Source organism: Eretmochelys imbricata, chromosome 5 (assembly GCF_965152235.1).
Source record: "Eretmochelys imbricata isolate rEreImb1 chromosome 5, rEreImb1.hap1, whole genome shotgun sequence".
NCBI classification, from domain to species: Eukaryota; Metazoa; Chordata; order Testudines; family Cheloniidae; genus Eretmochelys; species Eretmochelys imbricata.
In genome coordinates this window covers 60,419,433-60,447,179 of record NC_135576.1, presented here as the reverse complement: position 1 = coordinate 60,447,179, position 27,747 = coordinate 60,419,433, and the positions used below count along the sequence as shown (strand labels likewise).

Below are 27,747 nucleotides of genomic sequence, written 5' to 3'. Positions count from 1 at the left end.
CGCTTTCCCTACTCATCTGCTGACAAAAACACTTCCAAATGGTGAGACCTGCACAAGAGACTGGTTATGCTGGAGTATGGAAAAACAATCTCTGTACTGTGGACCCTGCTTCATTTCGAACAAAAGTGCTGCAAATGCATCAGTTCTCTCTGATCAATCAGGATGGAGCATCAACAGAGGTTGGAGGAAGTTGAAAGACCGAATACCATCACATGAGAGTTCAGCATCACACAAAGAAAAACTATGTTGCATGGAAATCAGCCAGTAGGGCAGCATCAGCTGAAAGTTCAGTTCAGAATTTACTCTTGACTGAACTCTCTACAGAAACTAATAACTGGAAAAAACTTCTTGAGCGCTTCATCCTTTTTCTTTCTGAGAGGAGATTGGCTTTCTTTTGTTCCAGTCAATGTACTGGTGATCATGCAAATGGAAACTTTCTAGGCATAGTTGAGCTCCTCAGCAAATATGACCCACTTTTATCAGAGCATGTTAAACGTGTTTGAGAATTGCAAGAGAGTCAAAAGTGTATGCAAGTCCATTATCTCTCCACACGCACACAAAACGAGTTTGAGATATGTGGGTCATTCATACAAACAGAAATTCTTGATGAGATTCAAAATGCCAAGTATTTTTCAATCATCATTGATGCCACTCCAGATTGTTCTCACAAGGAACAGACTACTATGGTTATTCGATCTGGTAAGATTGTAGAGAGCTCAAAATTTTCAATTGAAGAAAGGTTTATTTTGTTTGATAATTTCACGAGAAACACTGGAAAAGAAATTACTGCTTGAGTACTAGCAATTCTAGAAGGTTTTAAGTTAGATTTTCAAGTCTGCATTGGTCAAGCCTATGACAGTGGATCTAATATGGCTTGGAAGTACAAAGGTGTACAAGCAGTTCTGCCGGAGCATAATTCAAACTGTATTTTCTCCAGCTGTGGAAACCACACACTAAACCCTGTAAGTGTTGACTGTGCTGAATCATGCAAGGAGGCAATTACTTACTTTGGAACTGTTCAGCAAATGTACAATCTCTTCAGTAGCAGTCCACAAAGATGGGAAATTCTGAAGCAATATCTTCCTGTTTCACTGCATGGGATGTCCAAAACCAGATGGTCTGCACGGATTGATGGTGTTCAACCAGTTGCACTTGATTTCATTGAAGCATTTGATTTCAGTGATTTAAATTCAAATGGCTTTAAATGAGCTTGAATCTCTCAAACTCACTGCACAGGCTTGAACTGAACTTCAGTCTATTCAGAAGAATATGTCCAAATTTGAATGCATTCTGATGCCATCTTTGTGGATGAAGCTATTTACAATGATCTACCAAACTAATCTGGCAATTGAAGCAGCTACACTTGATGTTGAGAGGGATAACACTGAAAGTCTTATCAGTGACATTCAACAGATTCATGAACAATGGGATGCAATCCTGACTGTGTCCAAATTAGTAGCACAGAATACTAGCATTTCATCTGAGTTTTCCACCAATCGCAACTTACCTACTGAATCTGATGCCGAGCAGCATTATAGTGTCAATGTCTTCCTTGTCATCATTTACTCGATTCAATCAAATCTTACATGTCAATTTGAGTCACTGCGGATAATTTGTACCCTTTTGGGGTTTCCTTGGTAATTCAACAGACTGAGTAATGCAGATCTACTTTCTGCAGCTGAACAACTGCAGCAACAGTACAACAAAGAAATCTCAAAAGATCTCAGTGATGAGGTCCTCTTCTTCAAATGAATATATTCCATGAACTTTAAATTGGATTGCAAGCCAAAGGAATTGCTTCAAGAAATACTCAAACTTGGACTCTCTGGGGTGTTTCCTAATATCTCAATTGCATTGTGTATTTTTGTCAGCTTGCCTGTATCAACGGCTTCAGGTGAACGCACTGTCAACGTGTTGAAGCAGGTAAAGAACTATCCTCATTCAACTATGGGACAAGAGCGTTTGAATGGGCTCGCCAAGTTTAATATCAGCTGTGACATTGAATGAAAGCTAGATTTTTCTCAATAATTAGTGGATTGATTTGCACAGAAAAAGGCTAGAAAAGCATTTGTTAAATAAAAAAAATTAAAAGTATGTCTCACTCTTTTTTTGGTGCCTATTTTGTTTTCATGTGTCATCGTTTTTTATTTTGATTTATGGCTAGGGATCTCAAAAGCTGGAAGTAGCCTGGACATCTGAGAGGACCTGCATATCAGTATGGCGAAGCTTGCCTCGCCAGTTCCTTCATGTTACTGATTTTGCAGCTAAACAGGACATAAGTCTCCACTCCTGTCAAGAAGTGACACATTCACTTTAAAAATTATCTTTCAATAAGGTTAAGTTATCCCAGTGAATGTGTTGATTTAACATTGAGTGACTTAGGAAGTTCCAGACTGAGTTTTCAGATTAAGGCACACCTGCAGACGCTAGAACTCCTTGACCAGAAAACGATGGTGGCAAAGTTGCTAGCCATAAAGATTTTCAATTCTTGCATTCTCTTTTTGCCATTAAGTTACTCTCTATCCTCCATTCTGCATGGTCAGAAATGTCAAGATGATGGAGTTGCAGGTAGCAAGGGATGTGAAGGGTAACAAGAAGGGTTTCTACAGGTATGTTAGCAACAAGAAGGTGGTCAGGGAAAGCGTGGGACCCTTACCTATTGGGGGAGGCTACCTAATGACAGATGATGTGAATAAAGCTGAAGTACTCAATGCTTTTTTTGCCTCAGTCTTCACAGACAAGGTCAGCTCCCAGACTGCTGCACTGGGCAGCATAGTATGGGGAGGAGGTGAGCAGCCCTAAGTGGTGATAGAATAGGTTAAGGACTATTTGGAAAAGCTGGGCATGCACAAGTCCATGGAGCCAGATGCAGTGCATCCCAGGGTGCTGAGCGAGTTGGCTGATGGCTCTGCAATCACATTGGCCATTATCTTTGAAAGGCAAATATAGTGCCCATTTTTAAAAAAGAGAAGCAGGAGAATCTGGGGAACTACAGACCGGTAAGCTTTACCTCAGTCCCTGGAAAAATCATGGAGCAGGTCCTCAAGGAATCTATTTTGAAGCACTTGGAGGAGAGGAATGTGATCAGGAAATTCAACATGGATTCACCAGCAGCATGTTATGCCTGACCAACCTGATTGCCTTCTATGATGAGATAACTGGCTCTGTGGATATGGGGAAAGCAGAGGACATGATATATCTTGACTTTAGCAAAGCTTTTGATATGGTCTCCCACAGTATTCTTGCCAGCAAGTTAAAAAAGTTATGGATTGGATGAATGGACTATAAGGTGGATAGAAAGCTGGCTAGATCATCGGGCTCAGCAGGTAGTGATCAACAGCTCAATGTCTAGTTGGCAGCTGGTATCAAGCAGAGTGCCCCAGCGTTTGGCCTTGGGGCCAGTTTTGTTCAATGTTTCATTAATGAGCTGAATGATGGGATGGATTGCACCCTCAGCAAGTTTGCGGATGATACTAAAGTGGGGACTCCAGGTAGATACACTGGAGGGTAGAGAGAGGTTCCAGAGTGACCTAGACAAATTAGAGGATTGTGCCAAAAGAAAACTGTTGAGGTTCAACAAGGATAAGTGAAGAGTCCTGCAGTTTGGATGGAAGAATCCCATACGCTGCTACAGGCTGGGGACTGACTTGCTGAGAGGCAGTTCTGCAGAAAAGGACCTGGGGATTACAGTGGATGAGAAACTGATATGAGTGAACAGTAATGGTCTCAAATTGCAGTGGAGGTTGGATATTAGGAAAAACGATTTCACTAGGAGGGTGGTGAAGCACCAGAATGGGTTACATAGGGAGGTGGTGGAGTCTCCATCCTTAGAGGGTTTTAAGGCCCAGCTTGACAAAGCCCTGGCTAGGATGATTCAGTTGGGATTAGTCCTGCTTTGAACAGGGGGTTGGACTAGATGACCTCCTGAAGTCTCTTCCAACCCCAATCTTCTATGATGCTAGCACTAGTTTCAGAATAAGAAACGTAAGAAATATGATTTTCAAATACATTTCATTTTTTTACTATAAAAGCGTTCTTGTCAGTTGAAATTTCAGATTACTTTGCTAAAGAAAAGTTTTAATTTCTCTTTAGATTCATATTTCAGTTCATTCTTTAATTATTTGGTAATTCAGCTATTGTTTTCTATTTGCGCTTGAACAGGCTTGGGGTAACGTTTTCAACAGCATCTAAGTGACTTAGGTACCTAAATCCTGTTAAAAGGTAATGGGATTTAGGGGCCTAAATCATTTAGGTGCATTTGAAAGTTTTACTCTCAGGGTTTGTTGCGTGTTTCTGTTTTGTTTCATCAGCAGTAATAGAATCATAACTAGGGCTCTACCAAATTCACGGTCCATTTTGGTCAATGTCATGATCATTGGATTTTAAAAATAATAAATTTAATAATTTCAGATATTTAAATCTGAAATTTCATGGTGTTGTAATTGTAGGGTCCTGACCCAAAAGGGAGTTATGGGGGAGGTGTCGCAAGGTTATTGTAAGAGGGGTCCATCCCCTGTTGCCCATTCCCAGCATTTGGCGAAAAGTCTGTGTAGTATAGAGTAAAAGCACACACAAGACAAGAATTCACTGCGGGGAGACCAGATTTCACGGTCCGTGATATGTTTTTCATGGCCATGAATTTGGTAGGGCCCTAATCATAACATAAAGGCCCACACTTGTGACCTTTCAGATTGTGAATAATCCTTAGTCTTGTACTGGAGGCAGTGAGATTACCCACAGGAGCGAGGACTACTCGCCTGATTAAAGGTTTACAGGATCCAGCCCTTAGACACCTATCAGTGGAACAACTAATAGAATCACAGGACTGCTCATAGAGTTAAATGTGTGCCAAAGTCTTTGAAGGACTGGGGCGTAGGTGTGTGTAAGGTATCATTTCATTTTTATGTAGTGTAATTAATACACTCCACTAAAACATTCTACATTAATCAGTTAATTACAGTTATAATTTTGTTCTTAGTGGAAAAACAATTAAATGATTAATATAAAGTTTCCTTTTAAAATTCATATTATATGACTTATTTTTAAATATACAATTATTAACTTATTAAATGAGATTTTTGCATCATGGTTAAATACAGGTTTTGTTTAAAGATTTTATATCTTTACCAAATTGAGACCTATACCCCCTTATTAAGACACTGGAAATCAGAAAGCTATTTTTCTTCTAGGCTGAAGTGAGATGTCAGGAGACTGAGTTGCAGGCCATCTTGTCTAGTGGTCAGAACAGGAGTCAGGCTTAATGGGCGAAACAAGGGTTAGCCTCCAAGTGCCAGAGCCCAGGGTCTAGGCAGAGTCAGAGCCAGTGATCAGAGCTGAGGGTCAAAAGCCAAATGCCAGAGTCAATAGGGAATCAGAACTGGATTGAGGGTTAGAACCATAATCCAAATGTCAGAGCCAGAAATTAGAGCAGAGGGTTAGAACTGTATTACTTGGAACAGGGAAGGCAGGAACAGGGCTGGGTCTAGGCTGGAGCAAGGGCGAGTACAGAGGAAGGTCTGGGCTGGAGAAGGATTTGGAATGAAGCAACTAAAGGAAGACAGAGAATCCACAGGCATGTACAGTGAGCAGCCACTGATATTCTGCAGCTGCTGGGATTAAGAGCAAGCCACCTGACTGCCTCAGCCAAGCAGTGGGGTTCTGTGGTGGGCCAGCTGTGTCCATTGGCTGCCCAGTGACAGGACAGGCACAGCTACAGGCCCTTTGAAAGAAGCATTACATATTTAAGTTTATTTCTTTCTATGCTCTGAAAATGCACATTGAATATTTTAAGTTGTTTATTCAGTGGCCTGATTCTTAAATATGTTATTGACTGATGTAATTCATACAGTGGAATAGAAAACTGGAATTGAACAAATACTAATAGTATAAAGTGTCTTACAAAACCTTGTAAAGAACAGGAGGGAAAGTAATACTGAGATTCTGCTTCACTACCATATGATATGAACTAAAGAATATGAAAAAGGTTTTATCCAATGCAAAAAGTACAGTTTTAGACAAAAAATTGATGTTTAGTTTATTGGGATAAAAAGATCAAATAAAGTGAATAGAACGATCATTATTTGTACCTACAGGAAGGTCCATTGAAATTTGTCTGCCTAATCCCTTTATCAGTGTTAGGACAAATTGCTAAAATATCTGGTCCTGTAAAGGCTTTAGCCTATTAATGGTTTGTAGATCATTGGTTAGTGCCCTGATTCAGATGTCAGAGATTAGTATAAAAGCTGATTTAAGCTAATTGAAACTGATTTAGGTAGACTAACGACACCTGAGTCTTTACAATTCACAATGCTGTAATCTGTTAGGTTTCATTGAATGAGACACCACAGGCTCATAAATAAAATATAGTGTCCCGGGAGCTAAGGTGTATGAACAGGGCATTGGATTTCACAGTCGTGAGAACAGTTTACACAAGATAAAAAGATACATGCCTATCTTTTATTGTGTTCAGAACTGGTATTCATGGATGGAGTTATCCCATCAGGAAATTGAGTGGGCCACAGTCAGAGAGGTATTATTTTTCATGGAAGTCCTTTGCACTCATGAAAAGGCCCTTTGATACTCAGGAGATATTTGTTTCAGTGCACTTAATTTTAAACTTGCTCAGACTTAGAGTTGTCTTGAAAAGATCTTTACTTAACCTTTTTTATATAGTGTGTTTTATAGACCACCCACACATGATTAATTTTAAAGAAGTTTTCATATAATTTTGAATTGGTTGTTGTCAGTGAGTTTGGTTTCTGAGGATGATGCAGTTATAAAATTTGGCATCTTCATATAATAGAGTAGATGCTTTCTGAACTGTTCACTTCATATATTTTTAAATATATTACAATACACTTTCTCACAGTCCTTAATACAAAGCTTCTACTGATAAAGTATGTAAGAGTAAACTGTTGTAAAAGGACACATTTGAAATTATGTGACTTTTAAGTGACCTACTAGTGGTTATTTCAGAAACATATGAACATATTTTTATTTTTGATCTTCCCTTCAAATTTTGAAGGGATCTTAAGAGTTAATGCAGTTATGAATATCTTTCACACTCCAAGTTTGCAGTGGGCTTCTTTTTTATTCAGCCTGCTATAATTATTTATTTTCAATTATTTTAAAGGGACAAATAGAATAGGCTCCAAATTTAACCCACTGTTGAAGATATATTGATAGTATGCATCATTTGGATTCCAGAAATCTTTTTGAGGAAATAAATTGCTATTATTTTTGTAAAGGAAAACAACAACAACAAATTATTAGTTACTGTTTATCCATCATTGTTTTTACCAGTTCATTTATAATTTCCCTTCCCACCACAAAATCCAATGAAAAAATATATACACATTAACAAACCCAGTTCCCAGAGCTATGAGATGATATTGGTGAGATCACTGTTGCTGATCAGAATAAGGCAATAAATGAGATAAAGGAAGGTTGGTTATGATGTACAATAAATGAAAAAGGTAAATTTTAAATGTTTGCTAAATGTAAGATGAAAAAGTACATTAGAAAAGTAATGCTTTTAAGAGGTTATTGCAACCAAAATTTAAAGATAAATATATGATCACTGGGTGGGTTATAGCAATGACCTTTCATGTCTGGTTTCTGGTTCACTACTAACTCAGCCTGAGTTAGTACTGTCTGAAGATTTTTGCCACTTAATAGCTGTCTTTTTAGAGCAAACTGAAAATTTTTGACTAAGTTTTCTTGCTTTCATGGTGTCAAGGTTCCTCCCCCACTCTGAACTCTAGGGTACAGATGTGGGGACCTGCATGAAAAGCCTCCTAAGCTTATCTTTACCAGCTTAGGTCAAAACTTCCCCAAGGTACAAAATATTCCACCCGTTGTCCTTGGATTGGCCGCTACCACCACCAAACTAATACTGGTTACTGGGGAAGAGCTGTTTGGACGCGTCTTTCCCCCCAAAATACTTCCCAAAACCTTGCACCCCACTTCCTGGACAAGGTTTGGTAAAAAGCCTCACCAATTTGCCTAGGTGACTACAGACCCAGACCCTTGGATCTTAAGAACAATGAACAATCCTCCCAACACTTGCACCCCCCCTTTCCTGGGAAATGTTGGATAAAAAGCCTCACCAATTTGCATAGGTGACCACAGACCCAAACCCTTGGATCTGAGAACAATAAAAAAGCATTCAGTTTTCTTACAAGAAGACTTTTAATAAAAATAGAAGTAAATAGAAATAAAGAAATCCCCCCTGTAAAATCAGGATGGTAGATATCTTACAGGGTAATTAGATTCAAAAACATAGAGAACCCCTCTAGGCAAAACCTTAAGTTACAAAAAAGATACACAGACAGAAATAGTTATTCTATTCAGCACAATTCTTTTCTCAGCCATTTAAAGAAATCATAATCTAACACATGCCTAGCTAGATTACTTACTAAAAGTTCTAAGACTCCATTCCTGGTCTATCCCCGACAAAGACAGACTATAGACAGACACACAGACCCTTTGTTTCTCTCCCTCCTCCCAGCTTTTGAAAGTATCTTGTCTCCTCATTGGTCATTTGGTCAGGTGCCAGCGAGGTTACCTTTAGCTTCTTAACCCTTTACAGGTGAGAGGAGCTTTCCCCTGGCCAGGAGGGATTTCAAAGGGGTTTACCCTTCCCTTTATATTTATGACACATGGAAAATTACATTTTTCATAGATTGTTTTCAACAAAAAGAAATCAATCATTTAAATTAAGCAAAAAAGCTGTGTCACTTTGGTTTTTGAAAACTGATTATATACATTTTTGATTTTTTCCATTTTTGTTACTCAATGTAGTACAGTAGTGGTTTTCAACCTGTTGTCCACAGACCCTTGTGGGTCTGCTGACCATGTAGTAGAGGTGTGACCGGTTTCCCCCAGGGGTGCCACCTGGAACTGGGGTGCCACTGAGTCCTCTGACTGACCAGCCTGGGTTTCCCCTCACACTGTGCTGCTGTGATAATCTCTAGACTGCTCCTGGTCTTACACTTCCACCAGCATTTACACAGGCAGGGACACAGCCAGCTGTGGTTATATGCAGGCTTTGACCAGCCACTGCATGAACCAACAATAGAAAGGCTACAGCCAAGATTACCCCCAGCTTCAAAGCCTAGGACCCCAGAGCTATACTGTCCTACCCTGGTCAAAACCCTGACCAGTATGAATTTATTACTCGGTTCACCTGTCCCTCAATGTGTAGAGGAATATGCACACTTGTGGTAACTAAGCTGAGATTTTCCCCAGACACTTCACTTAAAGGCACACTGGTTTAGGTTAAAATATAAAACAAGTTTATTAACTAAGTTTAACATACTAGAAGGATAGGATTTGAATTAACAATTTCTTACCCTGCCTGATGATACAAGTAGGCTTGCAGATTCTCAAGGCACAAGCTGCACTTGTTTTGCAGCTTGGGATTCCCTTTTCCCCTAACACCTCCCCTCCCCTTTCTTTCGGAGCTTCTCTCAAGCGTTGAGTTGTGGGGGAGTGAAGAACAACAAATGATGTCACTCCCTGCCTTAGTTTGTGGAGAAACACAGGCACCCAGAATGGAGTCCAGAGACCTGGTCTAGTCACATGCCCTTGCAGAGTCATAGCAGCTATTACTTACAGGCTGGCCGAAACATCCACAGGAAGGGTAAGCTATTCCACAGCCCATTGTCTTTGTTGATGAGCCATTAACACTGTTTGGCTTCTTCATTGTTGTACCTGAAAGGCTGTCTATGGGTGTTTTCCAGAGTAAGCCTATTTGAAATACAGATCCATAATCAATATTCATAACTTCAGATACAAAATTGGTATATGCATATAAATAGGATAGTCATATCCAGAAAATAATAATTTTTCAAATGACACCTTACATGACCCATCTTGTACAAAATGCATCATAATTATGCCATAACAATATTACTATGATGAATATGCAGTGTAATGTCACAAGCCATCCACAGAGGGTTGTCATTAACATAGAACAGTGGTTTTCAACTGTGGTCTGCGGAGCCCTGGGGTCTGCAGACTATCTCTAAGATTTCCAAAGGGGTCTGCACCATTCAAAATTTTTTAGGGGTCCACAAATGAAAAAAAGTTGAAAACTGCTGCAATAAAGTAAATGATACCTAGGTTTTATGTTTGTTTTTTTCCTTTTTCCCTTTCTTTTCTTTTCCTGCTCTCTAGCTTTTTAAAACTTGCTGAACTTTTGGTTACCAAGTGCCAAAAGGAAAATATGAAACTCTGCAACATTTAAAAAAATTCCTCAACTTTTAAAAAGTTACAGAGCTGCCAAATCACAGTAACTTTTTTAAGTTGCGGAAGTTTTGAAATATTACAGAGATTCATTCTTTTTCTCTTACACTATAACACTTTTCCAAATGTGGATGTTGGAGTAGAAAATGGACAAACCACGAACCTTGAAATCATTGAAAGAGTGAGAAAGCCCTTGGAGAATGGAGGTAAGAGATAAAGTCAGTAGCATAGGCTAGGGATATGTATGTAGGGTCTTGAAGTGGTATGAAAGTGTACAAAATGGGGGTTAGATGGTTAGATTGAAGAGTTAGGAATATAATTGTAGTGGTTGCATTTGGATGGCCAGGTTTTGTGTGTAATATATGTTTATTAACACAATAGTTTAATGATAATTGCTGTCAGTGCAACTTCATAGTCCTGTTATGAATGCACCTTATTTCTGGTTACAATATTTAGAAACCTTTTTTTCCCTTAAATTGGCTACCTAATGACTACTGACTTTGTCCCCACTTACCTCTGAATTGCCTCTCACACTTGGGGGCACCTCCTGATACACACCTGCATATGTGGGAGAACATGCACATACTCTGGTTTTTGCTGTCTCTCCAAAAACCATTAGCAGCTGATGACTAACTTTAAATATTAATAAATCTTACAAAAAAGAGTTTTCAGATATGTGGGATTGAACTCTCCATCTGCTAGCATATGCACTTTGCTGCTCTAACCCCTGTTAAATGCCCCATAACCATAGGTACTCAATACAGAAGTGGAATAGGGACCAGTAACATAGCTGTTAAGGCATATGTGTGTGTGGTACCATGAACTTTTCACTTGCAATAAATAAACAGAATCAGAAAAAAGATAATCCAAACTGAAAACATGTATATAATCAAAATCATCCCTGATTTTGATAAAACAGATTTTGGATCCAAACCAGTAAAGTAGTCCAGGGTAAACATGGGTGTACCCACTTCTCATTTGGGAAATATGGCCACTGTGCGGTCTGGAATCATAGAATATCAGAGTTGGAAGGGACCTCAGGAGGTCATCTAGTCCAACTCCCTGCTCAAAGCAGGACCAGTCCCCAATTTTTGCCCCAGATCCCTAAATGGCCCCCCCAAGGATTGAACTCACAACCCTGGGTTTAGCAGGCCAATGCTCAAACCACTAAGCTATCCCTCCCCCCGAGCCTACAGCACCCAGTATTCCCAGGAGGTCTCCCATCCAAGTACTAACCAGGCCCGACCCTGCTTAGCTTCCGAGATCAGACGAGATCGGGCGTGTTCAGGGTGGTATGGCCGTAGACCATACCCACAAGGTTAGTGGTGGTATGGCCGTAGACCATACCCACAAGGAACACCCACAAGGTTAGTTTTCCCATTTTTTTTAAACCACCATTGATCCACGCCACTGCTGGTTGTGATTTTTGTAAGACCAAAATCTAACTGATATTTAATATTTTCTTATTTAAGAGTATTAGATGCTCAAGGGAAACATTGAAAAATATTTGATTTAGGAAATGATATAGAAATGGGGCTATCTCTAAGGGACATTTTTCTTCCTTTTCCTCCTTTTTCTGGTTCTGGAGACATTTTCATGGAAACAGAATCTTTGTTTCTAAGGAGTAGAAGATTATTCTAGTTTCTCCCAACCTGAAACTCTGATGATTTTCATACCAAGCACTTGTGATGTCACAAACAAAGTTATGATTTTAGGTAAGAGTAAGGAACAGTAGTAGATCAACTCCTAAGAAACAAAGATTTTATTTTTCATTCAAATATTCTAGTGAGGAAAAGGGAAAGAAAATATTTGCTTTACCAGCAGAAATGTCTCTAAAATTATTTTCAAGTTTTTCAGTGAGGTGTCATCTGTAAGTAACTGCTATAGTATATGATATGTTATAAAACAACTGCTGATTGCTGCAGAAGCAGAATGTCACATTTAGCTGTGAATACAGTCGTTCATTCTGCTTACTTTCTTTATCCACCTAATCATAAGGGCCAATTCCAGTCGGTCTTATGTTGAGTAAAGCCTTACTTTGCAAGTAGACTTACTGAAAAATATGGGAATATGTGAGGATCAAAGTACTACTTAATTTGAATAAGGCTGGTGGACTCTGGTCCTAAGAAAATGTACTATAGATCTAGTCCCACTCCATTTAGAAATGTTAGTCCTGGAGATTCAGACTTGATATTCTGAAGCATTGTATCACATAGGTTATAATGACAGGTTTCAGAGTAACAGCCGTGTTAGTCTGTATTCGCAAAAAGAAAAGGAGTACTTGTGGCACCTTAGAGACTAACCAATTTATTTGAGCATGAGCTTTCGTGAGCTACAGCTCACTTCATCGGATGCATACCGTGGAAACTGCAGCAGACTTTATATATACACAGAGAATATGAAACAATACCTCCTCCCACCCCACTGTCCTGCTGGTAATAGCTTATCTAAAGTGATCATCAGGTTAGGCCATTTCCAGCACAAATCCAGGTTTTCTCACCCTCCACCCTCCACCCCCCCCCACAAATTCACTCTCCTGCACTTTGTCACTTTGGATGGGCTATCACCAGCAGGAGAGTGAATTTGTGTGGGGGGGTGGAGGGTGAGAAAACCTGGATTTGTGCTGGAAGTGGCCTAACCTGATGATCACTTTAGATAAGCTATTACCAGCAGGACAGTGGGGTGGGAGGAGGTATTGTTTCATATTCTCTGTGTATATATAAAGTCTGCTGCAGTTTCCACGGTATGCATCCGATGAAGTGAGCTGTAGCTCACGAAAGCTCATGCTCAAATAAATTGGTTAGTCTCTAAGGTGCCACAAGTACTCCTTTTCTTTATATGTTATAATGTTATATACATTTAAAGTATTTTCCTTTCTTGAAAAGATATGCTATATAAAAAAGTTCATCTTTAAATAATGGAAAAAAGTTTGAATGCTTGTTTTTTTTATTTTGTTTTTAGTGTGGAACAATGCCTTAAAGAGCTACAATCAGAAGTAAATGAGACTTGTACTGATGAGCTGTTACAAAACACAACTAACTGCCTTCACTGGTTGAATAACTGCAGTTTCAGTTCCCTCAAACCTTCTTCTACACCTCATGGAGAGTTGATTGAATTTCTTAAAACCCTGGTAAAAAAAAAAAAAAAACTTCTACAGTTTATATGTATTTGGGAAAAAATACTTATACAGTTTTTTTATTTTTCTGCTATTAATGTATTCTTTTTTTACTTTTATAGTTTCACAAGAGTGAATATGGAACAGAATTAGAATAAAAGAGTTGGTATCTTTCTTTCTCATTTTGGTATAAATGAGTATCTCTCTTTTTTTGGTATAAATAATAACCAGAGAGACTATAGCCCAGTGGTTAGGGTACTTGTTTGGGATGTGAGAGATTCAGATTCAAGTCTCAGAGTAGCAGCCGTGTTAGTCTGTATCCGCAAAAAGAACAGGAGTACTTGTGGCACCTTAGAGACTAACAAATTTATTTGAGCATAAACTTTTGTGGGCTACAGCCCACTTCATCGGATGCATGGAATGGAATATATAGTAAGAAGATAGATATATACCTTACACACATACAGAGAACATGAAAAGGTAGAAGTAGCCATACCAACTGTAAGAGGCTAATTAATTAAGATGAGCTATTATCAGCAGGAGGGGGGGAAAAAAAGTTTGTAGTGATAATCAAGATGGCCCATTTAGACAGTTGACAAGAAGGTGTAAGGATACTTAAGCTGGGGAAATAGATTCAATATGAGTAATGTCCCAGCCAGTCCCATCAACATCTCAGAAATGTCTTTGAACTGAAAATCCCTCAAATAAATTTGATCAGGTCAATCAAAATGTCTTGTTTTGATATTGACCTTCCTTTTAGTTTTTTTTACTATAAATTAACTTACCTTTGAAGCAAAATGTCATTTTGACCCCCAGAATTGATTTTTTTTTTTTCATTTAGAAAATGTCAAAACAGAACTTTTAACAACTTCAAAACTATGTTTTCAAAATGGGAAATTCATCAAAACTGACCTTTTTCACAAAAACTTTTGGTTTTGACAAATCAGCATTTTCTGACAAAAAATAATGGTTCGCTGAAATATTCTCAACCAGCTTTACTCTAGAGAAAGTTGGACAAACCAAGGTCTGGCTATGTGCAATTAGAAGAGCTGATTCTGGGAGAACAGAGCCCTCTGGTTGCAATATGTCCCATTGTATCATAAATAGCTATGAGACCAGAACTTTGATCCTACTGGTCATTAGAGGCCTTTTCAGATGAAGTAAAACAATACATGCAGTCCTATTACTTTGTCAGCTCCATACTTGCTTCCTTTCTTTCTCCCTTACTGATATAGCTGAAATGTAATTTCAGCCTGGCACCTGTTAATGTATCAGTTCTCATCTAACCAGGACAAGTACATGATGCCCCCCACCTTGTCCTGTGGGATCTCAATGCTGATGCTAAATCCCTTATCAGATCCTCTCTTTGAGTCCTTCAAGATGGTATTGGGAAGATTTATTTATCCTTAGAACTGCCTTTATGATGGTTAGTGCTGAGCCAGAAGAACAGGGAAAGCACAAGGTTTCTATTTTATGAATTCCTACCAAGTTTGTCATGAGCAATAGCTATCATTCCCCCCCCCCCCCCCAGCTGAGTCTCAAATTAATTATTTTGACTTGATTCTCATTTGCCTTCCAGGATGGGTATGCTAACCAGAGTAAAAAGGCTCCATCTTCTGCCAAGGCTTAACTGGTAGCTATGAGAGTTGGTGCTTTCCCTTTAGAACTGCGAGGTAGAGCTGATAGAAAAATGCGAGTTATTTTTCACAGGAAATTTTAAATATATATATTTTAAGTATCCTGGTTTTTTTCCAGTGAAAATCTGAAACAAAAACCTACAAATTTCTATTTGGTTTTCAAAAACTGAGAGCTGAATATTTTTACCAAACATTAACTCGAAAATGAAAATTTTAAGTGAAAAACATTTGTTTACTAGTTAAAAAAGACAACAGAACTTTTTTCTTTGAAAATTTCTGTCAACATTTTCGGTGCAGTCATTTTATCATGAAAAAATATTTCAACGGAAAATTTTTTACCAGCAACACGATGGATGTTTTTACATGATCATGTCATTACAGATTTTATATTACAGTCTCTGCCAATGGTAGGTGGTTCCTATGTAGTATGATTCATAAGTCTTTGTTTTTCTAGGTATCTATCCTATGTTTTTAGAATGAATACTATCTGGAAAGGCATAGAGGGAATGCTGATGCATGTTCTTACCTGTTGGTTTGGTTACTCCAAATCCTTGTATGCCAGCCCAGAAAATACCTTATTGTATTGATGAAATTGAGTTTGAGTTTCTGAAAGTTTTCCTGTGTGTGTTTTAGTTATTTATGGTTGTCATTGCTTAGGGAATCTTTAACTGAACAAAGTCACCAGACACCCATTTTATAAAAAAAGTGACATCAGAAAAACTGCTTTTTTTCCCATTTCTCTTTATTTATAAGAGAATTTATAGTCTGTGCCTGGGCTAACATGAGGGGATTTGGAGAAATCAAGTTAAATGCTAAGATATTATCATTTTGTAGTTTGCACTTAAAAATAATGTGCATCTTTTAACACAAAGTTAATTTTGTAAATAGAGTTATTCATGCAACATCTCTAAATACTATATAATTTACCATTATTAGCAAAGCTTGCTGAGGAATGAACAAAATCAAGAAGAAATGATACTACGCTTTCTTCTGGATCTCTCCAGTCAGTGTGGGGTCGCATTTCCATGTACTCCAAGTGAGACATCTTTTGAGATAACATCCAGAGCTTCTCTTCATGCCATTGAGGATGATTCATCTATGAATATCAAGTCTGTTTGGGATGATGTGAGATTACACCTTCGACGTTTTTTAGTAAATAGACTTCAGAGACCTCATGAAACAAATACTGATACTTTAAAACAGAAAATGCAATTTAAAACTCAATGCATACAACAACTTTTGTTTCTATATCCAGAATCAGAAGTTCTAACCAAGTACCAAAACTTGCAGAATAAATTAGTTTCTGAGCTTCTGCAGAACTGTGTTCTATCTAGCTGTGGTGAAACAAACTTTGATAAGGTGGTTCATGGTTACCAAAGTTCAATACCTACACTAATCACAATGATAAAAGAGGATTTGTATATACTAAGTGGTACTATAGATCCTTCCTCAACACTGACATTTATTAATGAAACTTATCTGGCTACCGTCACAGAAGAAATAACAATTCTTCTTGAAAGACTTTGTGAACTGCAGTTCAAAGAAAATGCTCTACATATAATTAAGACAAGCAAGATTTCAAAGAAGAATAGAGGAACAGTTCATGCTTTGGGTTAGTGGCATTTTTATGTTCATTTTAGTTAGACTTTTATATATCTTGTTTATGCTACAGTTTTCTCTCTTTTGGTTGATTATTTCCCATGAAGACAGAGAGGCATGAAATTACCAATTCTAGTTTGATGCTTTTAACAGTATTCATGTAGCTGAATTATTGAAGATATCAGAAGTGTGACCCCAAAATTTTAAAATAGAACATTTTTATAGACATATATACAAAACTGCAATATATTGCCATTGAGTAATATTGTGCTGTTGGAATATTAAAAAAACTAAAATTAAAACTTCCATTGATTGTGTTAGTAGGTATGGGATTACAAATTATTGACTCTGGACAGGGAAAAAACCCACTCTATTACCCGGAGTTACTTTGAATGGACTGAAATTGAAAATTTAAAAATTAGACTGCAGCAACACAGTCTCAATGCATTTAATTATAAAATAGTTGACACTAAATCCCACATAACTGGTCTGAAAGGTTTAGTATGCAGACTGTCTCTAAAAACATCTTATTTGTTTTTTTAAAATAAATTTCCAATGCTTTTTAAATTGATATAAATTACTGTACTGATAACTGGTTTCATGTTTTTCAAAAGAAACGTACAACAGTAAAGAGGATCCCACTGTTAACATTAGATACTTTATATACTTGTTTAGCTATTGGTGAATCTGGTAACCTTATTCTCAAAGGGAGAACTGAAGGTTTAAAAAATTCAATTATATAAAATGAAAACTCTTATTATGTACTTGGTAGTGGAGTTGTGTACAGGCATGCCATGCACTGTTTTAGAGTGGTATTGTATGTAGTAATTATTATGTATTTGTTTATAATAACATCCACGGTAGGCAAAGTATTTTCTAGAGAGACAAGAATGAATGGGGAGCTCACAGTCTTACGATGGACATAAACAAACAGATGGAGCTTGGGGGAAGAGATTTAACACAAAGTACTATGTTCCAAGTGGTGGGTTACCAGGTCTCAACAAAATAAGGTTATGTTCATTTATTTTTTTTAATCAATCTTCATGTCAGTATAAATCAAATAGAAACTCCATTGGTAGAAAGACAGAAGAGCCTCTTCAAGAGAGGAGAAATATGGAGAAGATAGGGGCTTTGTGGGTGAACAAAGGAAGGCTTGAACATAGAGTAGGAGGCAGTACGGAAGAAAGCATGCAGACAGTCATGTGATAAACTGACATTACTCCTGGAGTGGAGGGGCAATGGGAAACAGTAAAAGGGGCAAAGTAATATAGAGCTCTGAAAGCGGTGACAGGAAGTTTGAATTTGGAGCACTTAGCAGAAGGTAAGCCAGTGCAGAGATTCAAAGAGGTATACCAGTGGTTCTCAAACTTTTGTACTGGTGACCCTTTTCACACAGCAAGCCTCTGAGTGCGACTCCCCTCCCCCTTATAAATTAAAAAAAGTTTGTATATATTAACACTATTATAAATGCTGGAGGCAAAGCAGGGTTTGGGGGATAGGCTGACAGCTCGCGACTCCCCATGTAAGAACCTTGCGACCCCTGAGGGGTCCCGACCCCCAGTTTGAGAACCTCTGGGTTACACAATAAGAACAACAAGCAAGTATGATGACCCTAGCTCTGCAGCATTTTGTAGACAGTGAATATATATACCTAGCACTTGTGTAACTCAGTTTTTAATCCATAGATCTCAAACACCTTTTTGTATTTGAGGAAACTGAGGCAGAGCGAGATTAAAATAGCCCAAATTGCATTAATCTGTAAAAATGCATGCTGTAGTGAATAGAGGTAATATCCTTTCTGTTCTGCTTACATTTTTTATTTGCTCTATTTTAAATTCATTTTGTTTGCTGTGAAAGGTTCCCTTAGATATTATAAAAATAATGAGGAGTCCTTGTGGCACCTTAGAGACTAACACATTTATTTGGGCATAAACTTTCATGGGTTAGAACCCACTTCACCAGATGCATGGAGTGAAAATACAAAAGCAGGTATAAATACATGAAAGGACAGGGGTTGCTTTACCAAGTGTGAGGTCAGTCTAACAAGATAAATCAATTAACAGCAGGATACCAAGGGAGGAAAAATAACTTTTGAAGTGGTAAGAGTGGCCCATTACAGACAGTTGACGAGAAAGTGCGAGTAACAGTAGGGAGAAATTAATATTGGGAAAATTGAGTTTAGGTTTTGTAATGACCCAACCACTCCCAGTCTCTGTTCAGACCTTATCTGTTGGTATCCAGTTTGCAAATTAATTCCAGCTCTGCAGCTTCACATTGGAGTCTGTTTTTGAAGTTTTTTTGTTGAAGAGTTGCCACTTTTAGGTATGTTATTGAGTGACCAGAGATAATGAAGTGTTCTCCTACTGGTTTTTGAATGTTATGATTCCTGATGTCAGATTTGTGTCCATTTATTCTTTTGCGCAGACACTGTCCCGTTTGGCCAATGTACATGGCAGACGGGCATTGCTGGCACATGATGGCATATATCACATTGGTAGATGTGCAGGTGAACGAGCCCTTGATGATGTGGCTGATGTGGTTAGGTCCTATGATTGTGTCCTTTGAATAGTTATGTGGACAGAGTTGGCACCGGGGTTTGTAGCAGGGTTTGGTTCCTGGGTTGGTGTTTTTGTTGTGTGGTGTTTAGTTGCTGGTGAGTAGTTGCTAAAGGTTGGGGGGCTGTTGTAAGCAGGACTGGCCTGTCTTCCAAGGTCTGTGAGAGTGAGGGATCGTCCTTCAGGATAGGTTGTAGATCCTTGATAATGCGTTGGAGAGGTTTTAGTTGGGTGCTGTAGGTGACAGCTAGTGGCATTCTGTTACTTTCTTTGTTGGGCCTGTCTTGTAGTAGGTGACTTCTGGGTACTCTTCTGGCTCTGTCAATCTGTTTCTTCACTTCAGCAGGTGGGTATTGTAGTTGTAAGAATGCTTGATAGAGATCTTGTAGGTGTTTGTCTCTGTCTGAGGGGTTGGAGCAAATGCGGTTGTATCGTAGAGCTTGGCTGTAGACAATGGACCGTGTGGTGTGGTCTGGGTGAAAGCTGGAGGCATGTAGGTAGGAATAGCGGTCAGTAGGTTTCCGGTATAGGGTGGTGTTTATGTGACCATCACTTATTAGCACCATAGTGTCCAGGAAGTGGATCTGTTGTGTGGACTGGTCCATGCTGAGGTTGATGGTGGGATGGAAATTGTTGAAATCATGGTGGAATTCCTCAAGGGCTTCTTTTCCATGGGTCCAGATGATGAAGATGTCATCAATATAGTGCAAGTAGAGTAGGGGTATAAGGGGACGAGAGCTGAGGAAGCGTTGTTCTAAGTCAGCCATAAAAATGTTGGCATACTGTGGGGCCATGCGGGTACCCATAGCAGTGCCGCTGATCTGAAGGTATACATTGTCTCCAAATGTGAAATAGTTATGGGTGAGGACAAAGTCACAAAGTTCAGCCACCAGGTTTGCTGTGACATTGTCGGGGATAGTGTTCCTGATGGCTTGTAGTCCATCTTTGTGTGGAATGTTGGTGTAGAGGGCTTTTACATCCATAGTGGCCAGGATGGTATTTTCAGGAAGATCACCAATGGACTGTAGTTTCCTTAGGAAGTCAGTGGTGTCTTGAAGATAGCTGGGAGCGCTGGAAGCGTAGGGCCTGAGGAGGGAGTCTACATAGCCAGACAATCCTGCTGTCAGGGTGCCAATACCTGAGATGATGGGGGGCCCAGGATTTCCAGGTTTATGGATCTTGGGTAGTAAATAGAATATCCCAGGTCGTGGTTCCAGGGGTGTGTCTGTGAGGATTTGATCTTGTGCTTTTTCAGGGAGTTTCTTGAGTAAATTCTGTAGTTTCTTTTGGTAACCCTCAGTGGGATCAGAGGGTAATGGCTTGTAGAAAGTGGTGTTGGAGAGCTGCCGAGTAGCCTCTTGTTCATATTCCGGCCTATTCATGATGACAGCAGCACCTCCTTTGTCAGCCTTTTTGATTATGATGTTAGAGTTGTTTCTGAGGCTGTGGATGGCATTGTGTTCTGCACGGCTGAGGTTGTGGGGCAAGTGATGCTGCTTTTCCACAATTTCAGCCCGTGCACGTCAGCGGAAGCACTCTATGTAGAAGTCCAGTCTGCTGTCTCGGCCTTCAGGAGGAGTCCACCTAGAATCCTTCTTTTTGTAGTGTTGGTAGGAAGGTCTCTGTGGATTAGTATGTTGTTCAGAGGAGTGTTGGAAATATTCCTTGAGTCGGAGACGTCGAAAATAGGATTCTAGATCACCACAGAACTATATCATGTTTGTGGGGGTGGAGGGGCAGAAGGAGAGGCCCCGAGATAGGACAGCTTCTTCTGGTGGGCTAAGAGTATAGTTGGATAGATTAACAATATTGCTGGGTGGGTTGAGGGAATCATTGCTGTGGCCCCTTGTAGCATGTAGTAGTTTAGAAAGTTTAGTGTCCTTTTTCTTTTGTAGAGAAGCAAAGTGTGTGTTGTAAAGGGCTTGTCTAGTTTTAGTAAAGTCCAGCCACGAGGAAGTTTGTGTAGAAGGTTGGTTTTTTATGAGAGTATCTAGTTTTGAGAGCTCATTCTTAATCTTTCCCTGTTTGCTGTAGAGGATATTGATCAGGTGGTTCCACAGTTTCTTTGAGAGCGTGTGGCACAAGCTGTCAGCATAGTCTGTGTGGTATGTAGATTGTAATGGATTTTTTACCTTCAGTCCTTTTGGTACGATGTCCATCTGTTTGCATTTGGAGAGGAAGATGATGTCTGTCTGTATCTGTACAAGTTTTTTTCATGCAGTTGATGGATTTCCACTCCATACGGTTAAATGCAGTGCCTTGCATAATGACAGGTTTCAGAGTAGCAGCCGTGTTAGTCTGTATTCACAAAAAGAAAAGGAGTACTTGTGGCACCTTAGAGACTAACCAATTTATTTGAGCATAAGCTTTCGTGAGCTACAGCTCACTTCATCGGATGCATAAAAGTGGAAAATGCAGTGAGGATGTTTTTATACACACAGACCATGAAAAAATGGGTGCTTATCACTTCAAAAGGTTTTCTCCCCCCACCCCACTCTCCTGCTGGCAATAGCTTATCCAAAGTGATCATTCTCCTTACAATGTGTATGATAATCAAGGTGGGCCATTTCCAGCACAAATCCAGGTTTTCTTTCCCCCCACCCCACTCTCCTGCTGGTAATAGCTTATCTAAAGCCATCACTCTCCTTACAATGTGTATGATAATCAAGGTGGGCCATTTCCAGCACAAATCCAAGGTTTAACAAGAATGTCTGAGGAATGGGGGAGGAGGGGAAGGGGGTAGGAAAAAACAAGGGGAAATAGGTTACCTTGCATAATGACTTAGCCACTCCCAGTCTCTATTCAAGCCTAAGTTAATTGTATCCAATTTGCAAATGAATTCCAATTCAGCAGTTTCTCACTGGACTCTGGTTTTGAAGTTTTTCTGTTGTAATATCGCAACTTTCATCTCTGTAATCGCGTGACCAGAGAGATTGAAGTGTTCTCCGACTGGTTTGTGAATGTTATAATTTTTGATATCTGATTTGTGTCCATTTTATTCTTTTACGTAAAGACTGTCCAGTTTGACCAATGTACATGGCAAAGGAGCATTGCTTGCACATGATGGCATATATCACATTGGTAGATGTGCAGAGATACGCCAGCCGCTTCCGGGAGCAGCGTGGGGCCAGGACAGGCAGGCAGTCTGCCTTAGCCCCGCTGCGCAGTCCAAGATCACAATCGACTGGCAGGGGCTCCAGGATCGATCAGTTGATTCCAATCAACTGGCTGGTGACCACTGGTCTAGAACATAGAATCATAGAAATATAGGACTGGAATGAACCTCAATAGGTTATCTAATCCAGCCTCCTGTACTGAGTCAGGATTAAGTATTATCTAGACCATCCCTGACAGGTGGTTGTCTAGCCAATTCTTAAAAACCACCAATGACGGAGATTGCACAACCTCCCTAGGTAATTTGTTCCAGTGCTTAACTACCCTTACAGTTAGGAAGTTTTTCCAAATGTCTAACCTAAGTCTCCTTGCTGCAATTTAAGACCATTTAAGACCACCTCAGTGGTTAAGGAGAACAATTTATCACTCTCCTCTTTTATGTAGTTGAAGACTGTTAACGTGTCCCCCTCAGTCTTCTCTTCTCCAGACTAAAAAAGCACAATTTTTTAGTCTTCCCTCATAGGCCATATTTTCTAGACCGTCAATCTTTTTTGTTGCTCTCCTCTAGACTTCCTCCAATTTGTCCACATTTTTCCCAAAGTGTGATATCCAAAACTGAACACAATACTCTAGTTGAACTCTTTTCAGTGCTGAGTAGAGTGGAAGAATTACTTCTTGTGTCCTGCTTACAACACTCCTGCTAATACATCCCAGAATGTTGTTCTCTTTTTTTGGCAACAGAATTACATTGTTGACTCTCATTTAGTTTGTGATCTACTATAACCTCCAGATCCTTTTCTGCGTTATTTCCTCGGCAGTCATTTCCCATTTTATATTTGTGCAATTGATTATTTCTTCCTAAGTAGTATTTTGCATTTGTCCTTACTGAATTTCATCCTATTTATTTCAGACCATTTCTCCAGTTTGCCAAGATCATTTTGAATTCTAATCCTGTCCTCCAAATTGCTTGTAATGCCTCCCAGCTTGGTATCATCCTCAGACTTTGAGTGTACTCTCTATGCCGTTGTCCAAATAATTTATGAAGATACTAAATAGAACCAGACCCAGGACAGATCCCTGTAGGAACCCACTCACTGTGCCCTCTCAGCTCTATTGTAATTTCTTAGCAGTCTGAGTTTATCAGTTGGACACTGGAAATAAGAATGATACTCTGTATTCGCAGTCAGCAGTCCAGAGTAAAACACCTGATGTGAAGGCAAAATTAGGAGGATTTTTTTTCTTGTTGAAGGGGGATTTCATTGTCCACTGTGTTTTAAGAGTTGATCCAATCAATTTAAATGGGTCTTAGGACTTGTCTACTCCTGAAAAGTTACTAGAATAGGTATACTGGATTTTTTGTTGTCCTGGCCATACCAGGGATATGGCTTCATTTGGCTATGGCTTTATTAAGTCATCTGTGAAATACCTGGCAATAAATCAGAGGGTGTAGATCCATTATTTCCTTAATTGTTTGTATGTGTTTGGAGTGGACAGCACCCCTTAGCCCTCATACAAGGGGAGGAAGTGGAGTGGGAAGGAAGCTCTGGAAAGGGGGTTGTCTCCCTGGTGTACCAAACATAGGTGTCCCAGCCCCACTTCTTCAGCTTCCTTAGGGGGTATCTTCCCCTAAGTTCACTTCTAACGCTTGTTTATCAGGAAACTGTACCCCTTTATGGAATGAGTACCTTCACTGGACACCTGCCACAAGACACCAGCAACTGGCCTGGCTCCATTCCCTCCATTCCTAGTTGTGTTCCCAGAAAGTTAAAAATTCGCTCATGAACTTCGGCCAAAAATTTGTCTGTCCCATGCTTCATTAGGTTTATCCCAATTTATCCCATTGTCCATAAATGACCTGGGTACCCTATGCAATATTTTCTGATGGTTGATTTTGGATGGATAATTTGTTCACGTACAAATTTAGGCATCTCCTGATTCATGTGCCTTCTCTCATTGTCAACCCATGTAGCCCTGGTGGTTCCCTGCCACATCCTCTGTTGCAGCATTTCAGAACAATTTATAATCACCCCTGAGAAAAGCTCCTGGATCTGCCCCAAATCCGTCTTTTCCCTGATGATCGTCAACCCACTTACAAAAAGAAAAGGAGTACTTGTGGCACCTTAGAGACTAACCAATTTATTTGAGCATAAGCTTTCGTGAGCTACAGCTCACTTCATCGGATGCAGTGAGCTGTAGCTCACGAAAGCTTATGCTCAAATAAATTGGTTAGTCTCTAAGGTGCCACAAGTACTCCTTTTCTTTTTGCGAATACAGACTAACACGGCTGTTACTCTGAAACCCACTTACAAACTCCCAAATCATTTTCAAATTCAGGTGAACAATAATCATATAAGGCAGTGGCTCCCTGGCTGCCAAAAACTGTGAGAAAGACGATAGCTGGTTGCAGAACATGTGCCTCTATTCATGCCAAACCTCTGTGTAGACCCTCTTTTTCTAGAACAGCTTTTTTGGTAAATTACCAAAAAGCGTAGACAAGCCCTTAGTTTCTAAGTGGACTTTACTAATGAGAGCTCATATTTAAATCTTAATTAGGGCCCAGGACATCACTCCGTCACTACTGACACTGGGAGTAAAATTCCTCATTTATCCATATGTCAGGTAATGTACAGCTGTACCAGGTTGCCTTGGCAATGACCTTCATTTTGACATGGAAAGACCTCAGTCACTAAGCGTGGAGGGAGGCAGGGCGAGAGAGCGGAGAGAGAAAATTCACTGCTTTCTCAGCTGAGTAGCAGTTCTGCCAATGTGTTTCCTATGTTTTTGATGCAAGCTGCCTCTGCCCTCTGGGAACCCCAAACCAGCATATTTCAAACCACCAGGATAATTTAATCTAGGATATTCGATTGGGACTCTTGTTTTTATTTACTAAGTGCACCCTGAGTGAAATGTGATTTTGATAGGAACTATAGTAATTGATCCTACTGTATAGGAGTGAAAAAAAGAAAAGAAAACAGAAAATAATGAAACTGCATTAGAACCTTGCAAAATTTAATATAGATGGACTACTTCTTTGTCTGGAAAATAAAGGCAAGCTATAACAAGCTTTAAAAGATTTATAAAACTTTCAGATATTTCATATATAATGATTTATTTGTGAAATAATGGTTTATCAATTTTGCTTTCATACACTGTTGCACTGATTATCTGAATGTATTGCAAAATATTGTAATGGACTTCTTTTCCCCTATTATCCATGAAGTGGGTGAGTGTGGTTTGAGAGAAATGCTGGAGGAATGGGAATTGAAATGAAACATTCTTTTGGGGGTTGGAGTCTTTGTTCACCATCTCTAGGGAAGGTAGGTGCAGCTGTATTGTGGCTTGATCCTGCTCCCATTGAAGCAACTGGCAAAATTCCCATTGACTTGAATGATTCAGGATCACGCCTGTACTGCTCGGGCTGTATTCAAATTTGTGAGTTTTTCAGACAACATTTCCTTGGGTATCCTGATACAGTGTTCCTGTCTCCCGTATGTTAAACTATAAAAAATCCCTAAAGAAACTTCAGCCTGCTTTTAGAAATATTAGTTTGAAAATGCTCAATAAATAGCTTTTTTAAAATATGAATTATTGTTTAATCAAAGAAACTTCAGAAAGGTGAGCTAACAAAAGCATCAATAATAAAGTCATTCATTATATTTGAGTTTTATAACAATGTTGCTTCAATCTTTCCGCATTAAAAATATGCTCCTTAAAATGTTGTCAAAATTAAAATATTTCAAAAAATATTAAAACCAGATATTATGTTTCCTAGTATATTTTAGTATCTAATGCAGGGAAGTGTTGTTTATCCCAGATCATCGTAGCTTCTTACTCAGTTCTGTTCCCCACTTTTCCTGCCCTTTCCCCCCGACCCTTCCCCTAGATTTCTAATATGTGTGATAGGGTCGGGCCAGATGGCTAAAGGAAAGTGATCCTATTGGGATCCAGGAAGTGGACGGGCGAAGCCCACCCACTGCTAAAGGATCCCTCCCCAGCCTAAGAGGGGGATCCACAGGACCGGGACACCAAATGAGTACGGGGGACAACTAATGAAATTATAGGGACAGGAGTGTGGTCAAAGGGTCATACAGGAGAGTGATCGAAGGCAGATATATTAGCCCCAGGTTAAGTAGGCCCTTTTCCCTGGGTAAAGTAACAGGGAAGGTTCCAGAACAATGAGGAACTTTCTGGGAACAATTAAGGCAGACAGGCTGATTAGAACACCTGCAGCCAATCAAGAAGCTGCTAGAATCAATTAAGGCAGGCTAATCAGGGCACCTGGGTTTAAAAAGGAGCTCACTTCAGTTTGTGGTGTGTGCGAGGAGCTGGGAGCAAGAGGCACAAGAAGCTGAGAGTGAGAGGCGTACTACTGGAAGACTGAGAAGTACAAGCATTATCAGACATCAGGAGGGAGGTCCTGCAGTGAGAATAAAGAAGGTGTTGGGAGGAGGCCATGGGGAAGTAGCCCAGGGAGTTGTAGCTGTCACGCAGCTGTTACAGGAGCCACTGTAGGCAGTTGCAATCCACAGGGCCCTGAGCTGGAACCTGGAGTAGAAGGCGGGCCCCGGTTCCCCCCATTCCTCCATCCCCCCAACTCCCTACTTGGTATTGGAGGAGTTGAACTGGACTGTGGGTTCCACCAGAGGGGAAGGTCTCTGGCCTGTTCCTGATCAGCAGAGACTGCGGGGATTATTCTTCCTGTCCCCGTGCTGGCCAGTGATGAGGCTAACTAAGTGAACGGCAGATTTGAGTGGCCAAACTGAGGACTGCTGTGAACCTCTGAGGCAAGAAAATCTGCCAATAAGCACAGGACTCACCAAGGTAGAGGAGGAACTTTGTCACATATGATACTTTTCAAAAATAATTGTAATAAGTCTATTAAATGTGGATCATACTTTTTACCTTTTTAATCTGTTCTCCAATTCCTTTGTTTACAAAAAATGTTAAGCTAGTTTAATCAGGCTTTACCAATCCATCCCAGTCCTTCATATCCTTTGGATGAAAAAATAGCTACTCCTATAAATTATTTGCTTTTAATCAAAGAAAATTCAAAAATAATAAATTAAACAAAAATATGACATATTACAGGTTTGTTTTCCTAAAAGTGTGTAATTTCTTTGGTTTGCTTATATACAAGCTGTTTTATTTTCTACTTCAGTAGTCTGCTCACTATTATTCTGATGCTAAAATTTAACATTTGTAGTTGTATTTGTTTTTTTTCTAATATACACCATTTTAAAGTGTCTGAAGTTCCTACTCTTTTTTTATTCTTCATTTAACAATAGGCTTGCCAAAAGAACATCAAACTCTACAGAAACACTGATTTAGTCGCTTTTACCATACTTACAAGTCATATTTTGAATGCTTAGATAATGAATATCTTTTAAATTCTTAATTAGTATTTACTTCATTAAATGTGAGCTAGTGATAATATGTGGATCAAATCCAGTATGTAAGAGGCAGGGCTGCTCCACAAGTG

At 39.4% G+C, this 27,747-nt stretch overlaps 1 protein-coding gene and 1 non-coding gene across 2 annotated transcripts in view; one reads left to right on the top strand and one right to left on the bottom strand.

Annotated features, from left to right (window-relative positions):
- The window catches only part of KIAA0825 (KIAA0825 ortholog), a 348,612-nt gene that overhangs the window by 14,583 nt on the left and 306,282 nt on the right, over positions 1 to 27,747 (top strand). The window contains exons 2-3 of the mRNA XM_077817196.1: positions 13,210 to 13,378; positions 15,937 to 16,612. Of these exons, the coding sequence (XP_077673322.1) occupies positions 13,210 to 13,378; positions 15,937 to 16,612 (845 nt within the window). The remainder of the gene's footprint in view (positions 1 to 13,209; positions 13,379 to 15,936; positions 16,613 to 27,747) is intronic.
- LOC144265457 (5S ribosomal RNA) lies at positions 11,436 to 11,554 on the bottom strand. The gene has a single exon (XR_013346274.1). It is a non-coding gene; the product is annotated as a 5S ribosomal RNA (ribosomal RNA).